This window comes from Lingula anatina, chromosome 7 (assembly GCF_051362555.1).
Source record: "Lingula anatina isolate TDL-2025a chromosome 7, LinAna3.0, whole genome shotgun sequence".
NCBI lineage: Eukaryota > Metazoa > Brachiopoda > Lingulata > Lingulida > Lingulidae > Lingula > Lingula anatina.
The window spans coordinates 9861004-9878018 of record NC_141773.1 but is presented as its reverse complement, the minus strand read 5'-3'; the positions used below and the strand labels follow the sequence as shown (position 1 = coordinate 9878018).

The window sequence follows — 17015 nt, the reverse complement described above, 5'->3', positions numbered from 1 at the left end:
CGAAATTTAAGGCACATTATGGTAACTCCAAAATTATAACATTTAGTCCCTTATATCTCCAAAACTGGCAGAGATAGGTCCATAGTTACTATTGAAGTTGAATAGGAAGTCATATACTGGCAATCTTACTATGACCTTGAAAGTGACCTTTGACCTACTTTTCACCATGAACTGAACTTTGCAAATTTTTCTTCCCTTTTATCTCCAAAACTGGCAGAGATAGGTCCATAGTTACTATTGAAGTTGAATAGGAAGTCATATACTGGCAATCTAAATGTGACCGTAAAATTGACCTTTGACCTACTTTTCACCATAAACTGAACTTTGCAAAATTTGCTTCCCTTTTATCTCCAAAACTGGCAGAGATAGGTCCATAGTTACTATTGAACTTGAATAGGAAGTCATATACTGGCAATCTAAATGTGACCTTAAAATTGACCTTTGACCTACTTTACACCATGAACTGAATTTGGCAAATTTTGCTTCCCTTTTATCTCCAAAACTGGCAGAGATAGGTCCATAGTTACTATTGAACTTGAATAGGAAGTCATATACTGGCAATCTAAATGTGACCTTGAAATTGACCTTTGACCTACTTTTCACCATGAACTGAACTTTGCAAATTTTGCTTTCCTTTTATCTCCAAAACTGGCAGAGATAGGTCCATAGTTACTATTGAACTTGAATAGGAAGTCATATACTGGCAATCTAAATGTGACCTTAAAATTGACCTTTGACCTACTTTACACCATGAACTGAATTTTGCAAATTTTGCTTTCCTTTTATCTCCAAAACTGGCAGAGATAGGTCCATAGTTACTATTGAACTTGAATAGGAAGTCATATACTGGCATTATAAATGTGACATTCAAATTGACCTTTGTTCTACTTTTCACCATAAACTGAACTTTGCAAATTTTGCTTCCCTTTTTTCTCCAAAACTGGCAGAGATAGGTCCATAGTTACTATTGAACTTGAATAGGAAGTCATATACTGGCATTATAAATGTGACATTAAAATTGACCTTTGTCCTACTTTTCACCATAAACTGAACTTTGCAAATTTTGCTTCCCTTTTATCTCTAAAACTGGCAGAGATAGGTCCATAGTTACTATTGAACTTGAATAGAAAGTCATATACTGGCAATCTAAATGTGACCTTGAAATTGACCTTTGACCTACTTTTTATCATGAACTGAACTCTGCTAATTTCTTTCTCTTTTAACTTCAAACTTGACAGAGATAGGTCCATAGTTACTCTTGAACTTGAATAGGAAGTCATATACTGGCAATTTACTGTGACCTTGAAATTGACCCTTGACCTACCTTACGAAGAACTTAAATTTGATTGTACCATATATATTTTTTGCAATAGTTTAAAAATTCTTGTTGATTGCATTTTTACAGCTTGTCAAGCACAAAACTGGTGGCTGTGTCCCTTATTTTGTGTATGTGGGGGTCTACACGAATGCGCTTGCTCCAGCTGGTGGTACAATATTCGGAGGCGGTATCGCCTCTCTGATCCTCTAGTTATTTCTGCTTTTTGTCTGTACATTTGACAGCTTTGCTGCCTTGTTATTTTTTTTATTAACTCACTTTCCCAAACAACATGGGGTACACCATCGTTTAAATAAATGTCCTACACATTTTGATTCATGGGCTATAAGATGCAGCTTGATTTGGAAAACAAACTTGATTGGATGCTTTCTTGAAGAATTTTTTTTTTTTCACCTATTGGCATTTTTTAAAATGTGTGACTAGAACTCCATATGAGTAAGAAGTTGAACCCTAGATATCTATAGTCCATGTAACCTATAGTGTATTATTAAAATTGGTGGTGATTATGCTATGAAGTATGATTTAATATTGATAAAATTACTTTTTTAAAACCTTTTTCTTCTTTTATGTTGCAGCCGATAGAAGAGGTGTTTAGCCACCATATGTCTCAAGCCATCAAGAACACAGCTGTCTGTACAAATCCAAGTGATGTGATTGGTCAAAAAGAAGCAAAAGGAATTGATAAGAAGGTTAGAATAAACACAGCTGTAATTTTCAAAATAAAATATAAGAATTATCTAATGATTGATGGTGTTTGAATACCACTTTAACATCACCTTATGTGGTATACACACAGTATCATTAATGTCCAGTACCTTGTAGTTTTAGGAGCAGGATATTTTACCACACTCAGAGCTTCAGAGATAACGTGAAACAAATCTGTCAGGCCCGTAGCCAGCAATTTCAAAATGGGGGTTCTTTTTCTGAAAAAGTGGACCTTTTTCCATAAAAACTTCATGTACCTAGAGCAAATTTTACTCAGAGTGGACCTTTTCCCAGCAAAAGGGGTGGTTCTTTCGACCCCCCCTGGCTATGGGCCTGCCTGTACACTAAAGCATACCCTTGCTCTTTCAAGTGTCCTCTGACTGATTCATTAGGCCTGGCTGCCTGACACTGAAATTTAACCCCTCCCCCTCCGATGACTCATTGAACGATCTAGCAAATAAATGCGAAAGAATCAAAACGTGGTTTGTTCAAATCTGGACCAATCAAATATTACAGAGATGTATTGTGCTGCATCAGTAAATAATCCCACACATTATTCCAGTCTCATTGGACATCTTAGACTTTCTTCCAAACTATGGTGAAAAGTCTTGAAAACATGGATTCGATTGGCTTAGTAATCTAGTTCAAAATGAATCTGGTCAAAAGTAACTTGAAACGCCAATGGTATGCTTTAGTGAAGAAGTTTGTTTCAAATAATTTCTGAGACTCAGGGTGGTGGGCCACTGTGTGGTATATGAAAACAGTACCATTAGTGCCCATTACCTTGTAGTTCCAGGAGCAGGCCAGTGGACCACTGTGCGGTGTCACTATAGCTGTCAGTCGTAAACTCAGTAATAATCAGAGTGACTACAACAATATGGCTGCCTTGTTGGGGGCAGATTACAGATGGACTTATGATGAGACATGCACCCATTTCATATTCCAAGTAAGTAAAAATTTAGTTAGCTTCATAATGCCTCTGATGAAGAAGCTACCGAACTGTTAAACTTAGTTTTATTAGACTGCAATATGCATTACATCATGCCAAACCCTTAACACATCATTTAGGAAGGACAGGCATGTTTGGTGCAATCCCAAGGCCTAAGTTTATCCTAAGTTTATCCTTGCATCCAGTATGGCTAACATGGCCATAAGCTTGATATCCGTTTCCTCTTATTAAAGGAAAATTGTTCTTGAGGGTTGCTTCTATTTAAACATGATAGAGTCCAATTGACCAGGTTATTGAAGGTTCCTTTCGCAATCTGCACTCAAAGTATATTCATATATTAATCTAGAAAATGCCAAGTTCATTATTATTGTTTGAGAGAGTACCAATGCAAAACACAGAGCATTAGGAAAAGATCTTTACTGTTCAAATTTCACTACATAAACCACTTAAACCAAGGTGCGCTATGGTACTCATTTGAATAAATTACTTTAAATGGATGATATTACTTATTTGCATAAAATAACTTTGGATTGCTGATATTGCTCATTTCACTGAAATTACTTTAACCCTTAGGGACCAAATAGTGCTGACCTAGAAAATTGGGATTACCTCAGTATACTGACCCTGAATATTTAACTTGCAAACATTAACTACACAAACCCATGGTAAAGGGGTAAATGAAAGTGACATCAAAATTGAGTTTAGTGTTGTCCAATGTGCTTCAAAATTCAGTTGTGTTTGAATGTATGGTAATTGCTTTATCCATACTACTAAAATAATCAGAAATAGAATTGGCATGACCAAATTTAGATACTGTAATACCAAGGTCAGCAGAGTGAAAAGAAGAAATCGTAGTTCCCAGTTGAAGTATTCTGATAAAAGAAACTCAGTGTGCATTATATCTATAGTAGGCAAAAGCCTTGTAAGCCACTGTGTTCTAACAAAATGCTTGTAATGCATATGTATGCCACATTGAAGTTAATAAATGAACATGCGCACCATCTAAATAGTCCTTATTATGCACAGACTTTTTTTTAGTACGGCATCTTACATATTGTCATCCATTATTGTCACAAAAAATGATGTTACAAAAAGACAAAAAATATGTAGATGTTATGACATGACATAATAAGTGACACCATTTTTAACATATTTCACACTGACAGTTGGTAGGTTTCACTAAATATATATAACACAGAGTTGGGGTTCATACATGTCTTGTGTTTTTTTATTTATTTTTAATTGTGTGAGTGTGTGTGTGTATGCATGTATATATTGATATGTATCCACCTAACATTAATGATAATATATGTACATTAATGATAATAAATGTAATTTATGTGTATTCATATTTATAAGTAATTGCATATTCTATACTTGTAGATGTCTGAAGATTAACATGCATTTCATTGCCACGTTCTATTAAATAAATGGAGAATTCTTAAGCAACTATTTCAGTATCATAATAAAAAAATATTGAAGATTTATGTTGCTGTATGTATTTGAAAATTGTATTAACTCTTTATTTCTTAGGGACGAAATAATGACACAAGCAAAGAATTTCGAGTAGCAAGAGAGCAAGGAAAGTGTATAGTGTCCCCTTACTGGCTGCAAATGGTAAGTTACCATGGCTTTAGCTGCTGTGTGGTAAGTTCATGGTACTTTCTCACTGGTTGCTGTATGGGATGTTGATGGTACCCCTGCACTGGCTGTTATATGGGAAGTTGATGGTAATAATAAAGTTTATTTGCTACTAACAGTAGTTGGATTGCACAATAATATGTGAATTATATAAATACAGTGCAGTATCAGGGTTCACACGGGTTCACACACCTTGAAAAGTACTTGAATTTAATTTTTTCCTTGAAAAGTACTTGAACTCTTCCCCTTATCCTTAAAAAGTCCTTAATTTGGTGGTAGCCTTAGTATGATTTTACATGCTGCATGCAGTAAGATGTAAAACAATAAAATATTTGTTGTATTTGTAAATAGCAGTTGCCTTTCCTGATGACCAAAGAGTCCTTGAAAAGTGCTTAAATTTGAGTCCTGAAAGTCCTTGAAATTCCTTGAATTTTTCATGTTTTTTTTGTATGAACCCTGACTGTATAGTACAGTTTGTATAAGAACAGTAAAGAAAACAGAACAGTAAAGAAGATTCTTCCGATTAGTTTCCTCACCCCATAAAATTATTACAGTCAGTAATTCAGGGGCGGATTTAAGCCGTCTTCGGGGTCTTCTGGAAGATGGTCAGATTTTCAAGTTAACATTGACATATATCTATTTTTTCTGTTGGAAGACGGTCAAAAATGGAGGATGGTAACGAAGATAATTTGGAAGACTGTCAGAAAATATCTCTGGATCTACCCCTGAGTAATTGGTATATAATTATTAGCATTTGAAATGTGTACCACGGCATTTTTAGTAAGTATAAGTTCCTATTTTCCTGTGTCTGCACAGTGCCATGTCTAATAAATGTTTCCTTTTGTTGATTTACAGTGTCATGAGCAAAAGTCCAAAGTGGAAGAGACTCTGTTTCCACCAAACTATAACCCTAATTTGTCTTTGGTAAGCCTTTACTTGTATAGAACATTTGACAAATCTCTCTTAGACTCCATTCCCACAGATTTTAGATATACCTATCCCCGTGGGGAGTCTCACTAGATTGCTGTCAGATTAGCCGGCTTAAATGTCTGTCCCGCCTACTAAAGGCTGTACGGAGGTAATTAACTTTTGTGCACGCTTGGCTGACAGCAATTTAGCATGAACCCCAGGGAGTAAGGTCGATCCAGATGGATCGATCTAAATCTGTGGGAACCCAGTTTTAGACTGTCCAGCTTGCTACAGTACTAAGAGGGTGGTTTATAAATGAGCATGGCCAGTATGCCCATGATAATATGGTAAAAGCATGTTTTGGGGTGGAGATTTTTAATTACAATTGTAAAAATTGATATGATCCATACATTAGATAATTTGTTAGAACAGAATGGCAGAAAAGATATTTTTATATGCAGACACTCTAAGTATCTAAATATATTCTGATTACCATTATCTGTTGGTGTTGTTCCTGTAGCTGCTGCCATTGCCTTGGCTCCAACATACACTGGATAAGGCATTGTGACTGTATTTTTCACAGGGTAACCCCAACTCACTATTACAATGAGGTGTTCAGTTGGTTGTGCTGGTGATGTCATTTAACTATATTCAGTCATCTGCCAGTACTAACCTGTCAAGCCCACTTTGTTCATTTCGAATTTGTGTCATAAATGTCAATGTATTTGGTCATACGTGAAAAAATAAAGCTTATCACCAGAAAAAACAGCAACCCTGGAATAAACATATCCAAGTCATTTTATCAGAGATTATGTGGACATATAGCTATCATCTGCTCCTGACATAGTGTTTAGTGTTACAGTCACTGTACTCTTTGCCAATATGAGTGCATGATTCTAAAGTACCACCTCATCATTTTATTACTAAAGACTGGGTCTTAATCCAGAGTTGGGCTTCAACGTCTGGTCTCGGGCCAAAAAATTAGAGAAAACGTGGGATTTCGTGCATGAGGATCACTTCTATCGTGCAACTTTTGGAGGTCGCAGACAGCACATAGACATTTTTTGACATGCTCAACAGCCGCTGCATGCGGTCCATGAATTCACAAAAAATTTTAAAAGTACTACATGCAAACATGCGCTTGTTGTATGGAACACGTGAGGAATTTTTTTTTTTTTTTGAATTTCTGAATATTTTCTGAATATCCGTGATTGTCAAACTTATATAATATTTCTTTAAATTGATAGTGACTATGCTGCTAATCATACTGCATCAAAATTGACTGAAAAAAAACTACTTTGTGTACTGGCACCACAAACATTATGAAAAGAAAACTGTATTACGGTATAAACTTGAAAATTTCATCGATCTTGTAAATTTCATTGGAAGACAATTTTCTACCAAGGTAATTTTTTTCACTTTGAAAATTTCATCGAGCTTGAAAATGAGCCTCTCCTTAATTTTTGAAAAGTTCATCACCTAATATGGTCGCGTTGTCCAGCTCAAACAATAATAAGATCAGGATAACACTCTCAATGGAAGATAGGAACAATAGTGCACCCCTGCGAGTGGCTACTAATAGTATAGATGGTTTAGATGTGAATTCCCATTCTCAATTGCGGGAATGTTGGCCTTTTGTCTTTAGTTTCATTACTGTTACCTGGCTCAAGGTGCGTTTTCAAGCTGGTATTACTAAATAGAAGTCACAGGCCACGGCTCTTTGAAAGTTGTAACGCCGTTATTGTTATCGATGGCTGTCCTAAGCGAGACGAAAAGTCTATTTTCATATCTTCATCGGGAGATTGTTCGGGATGTAAGCAGGAATAAAATGCAATTTTCATATTAGTTCAAGGGACTTAGGAACTTTGTTTGCGGATGATCGTCAGCAGGAGATCATTATTTTAACCCCCCCCCCCCCTTTGGATTTTTTAAATATTTATATATTTTCTTTTTTGGGTTCGTCTTGCTACCTGTGTACGTGGCACACACTTACCACTTATGGAGAGAATGCAACGCTCGGCCAAAGTAGTTCCCTTTTGCATCACACTGGTGATGACGTAGCCTACTGACGGCGTACATCAGTTTTGCCTCCTTGTTCTCCGCTTCTTTCTTCTTCCTCCTCCCTTCTTTTTTTGCTCTCTAAGCTTTTTTCCCTTGTCTTTTGGAGGCATAGTAGGAGCTGAATTAAGCAAAATTCAAATATTTAAAAGTTGTTGTAAATGTTGCACAATCGACGTTAATTGTTGAGACACGAACTTGCATTGTGAGCACGCCTTTTATACTTCAGGCATGGGGGTGGCCACGTGCGACGAACTCCCACCGTGCTTTCCATTGTGTTCATTAGCTGTGAGGATGTACACGGTACTCAACATGCATAGGACACATGCTCCTTCATTGCTTGCGTCATACGTCTTGGGCCATGCACATCTCACTTGCGATCTCCATGCAAGAGGAACAAGATTCGCTTGTGGCTTCGCTATGCGTAGATTATTCGTAGAATCTTTTGGACATGTCCAATGTCCTCGGTACGTGCTTACGAGCTATCTACGAACTCCAGATTTCGCAAAAAAGACTTGCATGGCACGTGAGATTCTGCGCAAAATTTGAACGCCGTAAGAGCCGCACGGCCAGTTGTGACTGAGGCTTAAGTGTGTAATATGTGGCATCCAGTTTATAATGCAAGGTTGCAATTAGGCTTATCTTGATCCCTCTCCTCTATCAGGAGGTGTGTTTCTTACCGAAAAGACAATTCTCAACTTACTTTTCGGGTAAGTTCATATAACTTAATCGAGATGCACTAGTAAATAGATTATTATTTACCACCAGAAAATAACTTAGGAAGTAGTGATAAATATCCCACAATGTATGAGGGACAAGGATAAAAGCTGATAAGGATAAAAGCCTGAAGGTCAGAGTTTTGAATATTTCATCATACTCAGGAGTCAGGGAGACGTAATTTAAAAAGTCATTGGATTTACACAATTAAAAATATTAATTTATTTTTAAGCGACGAAATTTTCAAGTTTTTACCATACTTACTATTTTTTTACTTTGATTCCTAGGATTGACATATAGCTCAAATTAGAAAACCATATTGATTGGATTATCATTTTTTCTTGAATTTATGCAATTTTTTGTTTTCATTTTTCTCATTCTGGCATTTTCAAAGCGTAAACATGAACTTTCATGGGCCTGCAGCATTATGCTGGTTATATATTCCTTACATTCATATTACCTGTTGTCAATTATTAAAATTTGGTGTTGACTTTGCACATAAAGTAGTGTTACATCAGATTGAATCATTTTCTGCTTTTTTCTGTACAGTTGACAGCTCTGCTGCCTTGTCTGAACATTTGATAACTTTACTGCCTTGTTTTATTTGTTATTTGTATATATGCTATCCATATTTTTAGTTATTTTGGTATTAAGCATTCCCTTGCTTGGAATCAAAGCCCTGCACATCCTATGTTGGAGTTGTGCATTTTACCATAGGGCCATCTGTAGGGCTGTATATGGTATGCAGTCAGATTATGTGTTATATGTGTTATATATAAAAAATATCATTTGATACCTAAAGTGTTATTTTTTAAAAGCTGCAATTATGCAGTGTTACATATATGCCTGCTTTCATTTTATTTTAGCAGACAGTAGTATCTAAGAAAATCACCCCAGTGCCAGCCACTCGGAGGTCCACCAGAGCATCAGTTAGGTCCAGCAATGCTGCTAGCCCTCCTCCAGCCCCAAGTAGTCCTCCAGCCCCAAACCCTCCGCCAGCCCCCAGCATAGAAGATGATCAAGAGGGAGAGGAAACAGGCAAGGATGGGTTTCAGATAGATACAACTCAGAGTGATGAAGAGATGGCTATTGATTGTGAAGGTTTTTTGGATGAAAAGGTGACATAGATGTTTTTTTCTTGTATACATGTGCCTCTCTAACCATTTCTTTTCTAAGAGACCATTCCCAGAGACTGTCTTACTAACTTTGGATTGAACTATCTCCGAGGGGATTCTCTCTTAATTGCAATTAACTTAAAGGTACATATGAACCGAGCATCAGCGGAGCGTGGATTCCCAGTAACACATATAAACCACTTCCACTAGTTTCTTATACGACTAGAATAAATTTGACATGCAAAGGAATAAACTGAATAGATCACTCGATCAGCCATAAAAGAGCTTTAGACTGCTCCTTTCTTTAAATTTTTGGTCAAAAATTTAACATACTTTCGTGACCTACTTTTCTCCCCCATTGACATACAGCATAGAATGCTAGCAGAAAAATCCATTCAAACATCATTTTCAGGTAAAATTAAACAATGCCTTTTGGTAATTCTCTTAGTTATACTACTTGAAACTATATGCTGGCAATTGGTTGGCTTTTGTGGTAAAAAGTTGACTTGATAATGTGTCTTTAAGCGACTTAGATGACTGTCACTCCTACTGAAGCTGATAGGGGGTAATAAACTATCGTTTAGCAGCTTTAGCAGGTGTGCCAGACATCTTAGCCCTTAAGCTGAAAGCAATTTAGTGAGAAACCCCGTGGAGATGGACCGCTCCTCAGGCACTATTGGTGAATGCAATGAGATTAACAGACCTAATACTGGCAATTATTAGAGTACATAGGAAACAACAGGCGTGCTTGTCTGTTAATATGATTGCATTCAGCAGGAGTCACCATGGAGTTCCTGCACATAAGCTAGATTAAAAAAATACACTGTAAACGGTCCCATAGAAGAGAGAGGAAAGAGTCACACATGCATTTATACTCATAAATGTCAGTGGTTCTGTGGTGTTATCAAGATCTGTTTGTTAAACATTACCTAGTGACCAGTGTCACTGGCTATGGAACAAGTTGTTGCTGTATCTGTTGTCCATTTTGTAAAGAAAGAACTGTCATGTGAAGATGTAAGCTGATATAATAATTGGCTTTGTAAGATAGGTTCCAAGTTGATTACACATATGAGTTATTTGCCTGCAATTTTTATTATTATTATTATTATTATTATTTAACAATTAATTTTATCTGTCCTATTCTCAGAAAAAAGACAGTGTATCATTGGAAATGAATGCAGCATTAAGCAAACAGCTAGAGAACATCATGGCTGCCACCAAGTAAGTGACATAAGTATCAGATTCTTTAACATTGGCAAGTAGAATTCAATACTGGTAATAATTACTGAAGGCTATGAATTTTACAGGTGCTTAGTATAAAGAGAATGTCTTCTACCTCACTATCCTTGCAAAGAACTTTGTTACTTACTAATAATGTTACTTATGATTTTAAAACTTACTTATAAGGTTTGTAGGCCTGAAGTACAAGTTGCATTAGAAAAACAAGCCTGATTGGATTCCTTTTTTTTAACTTGTGCAGTTTATTTATTTATTTATTATATTTATTTTTATTATTTTTTTAATATCTATTCTCCACATATTGGCATTTTGAAGTTGTGACTTTCAACTTCCATGGACGGGAAGACCCTTGCTAGTCAGATTTTTTGAATATCTATAACACTTATCATTTTATTAAAATGGTGGTGATTTTGCTGTTAATTATAAGCATTTTGTAACATTGTATCAGAAAATGGCACTGTCACCTCAAACACTATCAAAGGAAAACCATGTTACTTATTATTTTTTTCTGTATAAGAATGATTCTTAGGATTGATATACAGCTCACATTGCAAAAAGCTTACATTTATTTTACAAGTGCTTTGTCGTCTCTGTCCTACATCAAAATAGCAGTTATTGTCTTTGTGCAATAAAACCATAATTGAGAAGCAAAGTTCATGTTTTTATTGATACCACATGTACTAGTGAATATAGCCATCACCTGAGTTTAGTGTTCTCATCACACGGTTCCAGAGATAACACAATAAAAACTGTTTCACCTGTTGTCCTTTCAATCTGATGTATATAAGTATTTTACATGTCCAGTTCAAAATTTAACTTGGCCTACTGTTTTCATACTTATAGAGCTAAATAATATTCTTAAAATATAGTGTTCGAGTTTGAAAACCAGTCTTTCAAATTTTTGGTAGTGATCTGCTTATTTGTCCATCCAGTTCTTGAAAGTCAGTTAGACTGACCTACTGATGTATGGCACATTACTGCTGCACGCAGTTATTCAAATGAGTTGCTGAAAAAGATCCAGGGTTATTTAAAGCAAAAAGCAACCAGAAAATGCCCTACAAATATCATTTTATCTACAATGTATGGCCAGCAATAATGTCTGGCATAATGTGATTATCTCCCTATATTTTGCATCTGTTTTCTACATTAAAATGTGTCCTTGAATATTTGCAGATAGTTCAGCCATATTTTCACACTTACTATTCTAAGTTTCTCCCCATAAAACAACATACTGTCCTGGATTAATTGGTAAGTGGTAAAAGTAATTAGATTAATCATCCCAGTTCTGAATACATTCTCAGCCTGTTATAAATAAATGAATGTTTTTTTCTACCAGGGCGCAGAAGCAATCCAGAAGAAGTATGAAGAGGGCAAACTGTAAGTAGCTTGCATTGGCATCTATTTTCATGTGTGGGTGTTTAGTGTCTTTTAAAAATATTTCAGTGAAGTAGGTCAGGGGCGGATAGAGACAGTCACATTTAAAAGTTTATGTTGACAGGTATCTATTTTTTCTGTCGAAAGACAGTCAAAAATGGAGGATGGATCAACAAAGATAATTTGGAAGACTGTCAGAAAATATCTCTGGATCCGCCCCTGTAGGTAGAAGAAATATATATAAATTTTGTTCCCTTTCATGTTTCTTGATATAAAATTACAGAACCTATTAAGAATTCTATTAAAATTGTTTGTAAAATGTATTATTTGACATTTTTAAACTGCAAATTTTAAATTGATTTACACTGAAGATTGAAAGAGTGCCCCGGGGAGATATTTTTTTAGTTCTTTACACACACACACACACACACCTTTACATTTTTCTTACTGTTGTGAAGCAATTAAATCTAGGTGGTTGAACATGCCTGTTTTTATTCAAATATAAATGTATGAAAATTACTAAACATTCTCCTTTCATGTCAGCTGCCAGTGAAAGCTCATATAAATCCCAAAATGCAAAATGTAATTTGAAATGTGAGCTTGCGGCAAATGTGCTAGAAGTGTGTGGCTAGTGTGCTGGGGGCTTGTTCTTTTGCCAGAAGCAGGCCAAATTATTTCTTTGAGTTTTATATTGCTTTTTGTCTTTCATTTTATTTAATCATAAACTGCTATCTGTTTTGTTCATCAAAAGCTTTGTGCTACAAATTTGGTTTCAGCCACAGCAGAGAACTTGAACAGTTCAGCAGAGGCTGTCTCTGACAGCAACAGAAGTAGACCTCCATCCTCAAAGTCTTTTGTAAAATCAGCAGGTAAAGAAAGAACAATTTTACCATGGCCCATAGGAGCCTACGCGTGCGTCTTTTAGACGCCCCTTTACATGCGAAAACGACAAGGCCTATGCCGAGTTCGTCTTTTACTACAGAGCTTTGAGAGCCGAAAATGGCATGGCTTTGTCTCTTTCACCACTTACTGAACTCCAGAGATGCGAGATTGACACGACCCATGTCGCGTTTGTCTGTCAAACGACACTGTTATAAAACATGAAATAGCCATTACGTGTGATTTTCGCAGCTGAATAAGTAGACCCTTATAAACGAAGTTGACGTGACCTTAGAGTCATGTCGCTTTCAACTTTTACAAACCTCCAACAAAATCTATCTCCACACAGACGCGCGCGACATGTACTATTGGACATGGGTCAGTTGAAACCCTATTAACCTTAAGGGCTCATGTTACTTTCAGCCAATTAATTTGAAACAGAAGGACCGTCTTAAAACCCTTTATATTTGAATCCTTGAAAATAAAAATATGAGGCCATATAATTATTACAAGCAATTAGCCACACTGTTATCTAGATAGCACTAAATTATGATGGGATTCAAATGAAAAAAAATGTTTTGGGACAGCACAACACTGTTTCAAATTAATTGGATTTGACATATAAGAGTTGGCTGAAAGTAACATGAGCCCTTAGGTTAATAGGGTTTCAACTGACCCATGTCCAATAGTACATGTCGCGCGCGTCTGTGTGGAGATAGATTTTGTTGGAGGTTTGTAAGAGTTGAAAGCGACATGACTCTCAAATTACGTCAACTTCGTTTATAAGGGTCTAGTTATTCAGCTGCGAAAATCACACGTTATGCCTATTTCATGTTTTATAACAGTGTCATTTGAGAGACGAACGCGACATGGGTCGTGTCAATCTCGCATCTCTGGAGTTCAGTAAGTGGTGAAAGAGACAAAGCCATGCCATTTTCGGCTCTCAAAGCTCTGTAGTAAAAGACGAACTCGGCATAGGCCTTGTCGTTTTCGCATGTAAAGGGGCGTCTAAAAGACGCACGCGTAGGCTCCTATGGGCCATGGTACAATTTCTTTGACTTATGGTGATGTTATACGGTGTACTTTGTGCTATGGTTCTTGAATTGTAATTGAAAGCAGGGATATCATTTTATTATTATATTTATTTATTTAATTATGTAGCTTTTGTGGACATAGTGACACCAGCAGTAAAAATTGATCAAACTAAATCCATATCGTCCATTTGTTTGTAAAACAATCATGAATATAACATATTCTGAATGAATCATTTTATTCAAATCTTCTAACCTTTTATCTCAAAAGCATATTATAGAATTTAAGTAATAATAATGAAGAATAATGAATTTTTAAATTGTACAACAGCATTTTCATCATTTTTCATCAAGGTTGCTTGGAATTTTATAAATGCATTTTGATTTCAAAATGTAGATGATTAGTTTGCAGTTGTTACAGTATTTTATAAGTATTTCTGCAACCACCTGTTTGCTTCTCTGTAAGCTTTTTAATTCCATTAACATTTTTGTGTACAGACACAGATGTGTCTGTACATATAGCCATCACATGCGTCTGTCATCAAGGTTGTCGTCGCTGCGCACTTTTACCGATAATACGATAAGTGAAAAACGTTTTTTTCTTTTGGTTTGAAACTTACAGATTTTCATAATACGCAGGTTAAGTTCGAAAATCAGCATGATCGGGTCATTTTTAGGGAAGTTATGCTGTTTTTATGTACAGACACAGATGTGTCTGTACATATTGCCATCACCTGCGTCTGTCGTCGCCGATGGCGATGGCGATGGCGATGGCGATGCCGGCGCCGTGCACTTTCCTTGTAAACACGATAAGTGGAGGGCAGTTTTACTTTTTGGCTTTATATTTACAGAGCTGATGAATATTCATAAAACGCAGGTCAAGTTCGAAAATCAGCATGATCGGGCCATTATTGTAGAAGTTATGCTGTTTTTTCACTTTTCAGCATATTTTTCACATTTCCTCAGATTCAATTCTTAGGCATGTTAACAGTCTCATTATTAAACTAATAAGATACGTAAAAGTGTTTGTTTGACATTTCCTGCATCTTTACAACATTGTTAGTTGATTTTGTAAAAATGATGGTAAACTTGTTATCGTGTATTGTGTAATAAAGTTTCAAAAATGGAAATAAACTCATATCATTGCAGTTTGTCAGATTCAATCATTCACTATGTTCAGAATCTCAGAATGGAAGAAATTGGACATTTAACACTGCTCTGTTGATATTTTTCCCATCTCATCAATTGTCTTAGTTGATCATATAAAAATGGCAGTAAACTGTTAATTTTGTTTTATGTTAAAAATTGTTAAAAATGGAAAAAAAAAACATTTCAGAACAGTGCTGTCTTGTTTACATTTTGGCATTTTCAAGTTGTGACTTTGAAGTTCCATGGGCCTGAAGACCTTTGCTAGTCACATTTTTTGAATAACCATGATACTAATATTTTATTATTAAAAATTGATGGTCATCATGCTGTTAAACATTATGTAATATTGCATCAAAATTTGAAAAAAACCTATTTTGGGCACTACTCCCATGATGACCATTTAAGAAAAACCATGTCACTTACTGTTCTCAAACAGTACAGTAAATATATATATAGATGTGTCTGTACATATTGCCATCACCTGCGTCTGTCGTCGCCGTCGTCGCCGTGCACTTTCCTTGTAAACACGATAAGTGGAAGGCAGTTTTACTTTTTGGCTTTATATTTGCAGAGCTGATGAATATTCATAAAATGCAGGTCAAGTTCGAAAATCAGCATGATCAGGCCATTATTGTAGAAGTTATGCTGTTTTTTTCACTTTTCAGCATATATGCAACACTGTAAACACAATATAAGAAAAACAGATGGGCCAATTGTCATTAAACTCACAGGAGTGGTCAATCCTGCTAAAACGCAGGTTAAGTTAAAAATCACCATAATCGGGCCATTATTTTAGAAGTTATGCTGTTTTTTTACATTTCCTTAGATTCAATTCTTAGGCATGTTAACAGTTTCATTATTTAATTAATAAGATATGTAAAAGTGTTTTTTTGACATTTCCTGCATCTTTACAACATTGTTAGTTGATTTTGTAAAAATGATGTTAAACTTTTTATTGTGTATTGTGTAATAAAGTTTCAAAAATGGAAATAAACTCATATCATTGCAGTTTGTCAGATTGAATCATTCACTATGTTCAGAATCTCAGAATGGAAGAAATTGGACATTTAACACTATTCTATTGATATTTTTCCCATCTCATCAATTTTCTTAGTTGATCATATAAAATTGGCTGTAAACTGTTAATTTTGTTTTATGTTAAAAATTGTTAAAAATGGAAATAAACCCATTTCAGAACAGTGCTGTCTTGTTTCACTTTTTTCAGCATATTTTGGTATATTTGTATAAGAAAGTTTAAGTGCCTCATATGTGTAGACAGATAAATGAAATATAACTTCAAATGAGGAAAATATGTAAAAAAAAAAAAGTCCTAGCTGCCTATTGCATCCATGGACAGAAGTCTCTCATTTTATAGCCTCAAGCAGGCCTGTAGCTAGCAATTTCAAGGGGGGGGGGGGGGGGGGGGGCTAAAAAAAGTGTACCTTTTTCCATGGAACTTTCTTGTATCCAGATCAGATTTTTATTCAGAATGGACCTTTTCCCAACAAAAGGGGTGCTTCATTGAAACCCTCGGAACCCCCCTAGCTATAGGACTGCTTAGGTTTGCCACTTTTGCTTTAAACATATTTGTGAGCGCACACACACACACACACACACACACACACACTTTATCTTGCTTACCACAATTAATTGATTTAAAAGGGTCGTTTGCTCTTAATTATATTCTTTGAATTTTTTTTCAATAGTTTTTGCTTGCTTATTTAAAAGGACAACAACGGCTCAATTTGTCATTTTCGCCAAAAAATGAGTTTCCATACTTCTCAATGGTTAATGATGCATTTCTGCATTCAAAGTTCCCAGTTTACTTCTAAAAAGTATTTTTATAATAACCTTAAGAGATTATAACGGAGTATAGCCATCTTCAGGAGGTCCAGTGGTCTGACGACAAGCAC

General features: G+C 35.7%; 1 protein-coding gene across 7 annotated transcripts in view; it reads left to right on the top strand.

Moving 5' to 3' along the window:
• Nucleotides 1–17015, top strand: part of LOC106180974 (DNA topoisomerase 2-binding protein 1) — an 89827-nt gene that overhangs the window by 27910 nt on the left and 44902 nt on the right. For 5 of the 7 annotated variants that reach the window (XR_015335463.1, XM_087017615.1, XM_087017609.1 and 2 more), the window contains 8 exons: nucleotides 1912–2025; nucleotides 2832–2987; nucleotides 4524–4607; nucleotides 5487–5555; nucleotides 9182–9433; nucleotides 10578–10651; nucleotides 12006–12046; nucleotides 12820–12912. Coding sequence is in view for 6 of the 7 variants with exons in the window: in XM_087017615.1 (XP_086873741.1) it covers nucleotides 1912–2025; nucleotides 2832–2987; nucleotides 4524–4607; nucleotides 5487–5555; nucleotides 9182–9433; nucleotides 10578–10651; nucleotides 12006–12046; nucleotides 12820–12912 (883 nt within the window). In the remaining variant the exon portion in view is untranslated. The remainder of the gene's footprint in view (nucleotides 1–1911; nucleotides 2026–2831; nucleotides 2988–4523; nucleotides 4608–5486; nucleotides 5556–9181; nucleotides 9434–10577; nucleotides 10652–12005; nucleotides 12047–12819; nucleotides 12913–17015) is intronic. The other 2 variants (XM_087017610.1, XM_087017614.1) reach the window with 2 other exon arrangements.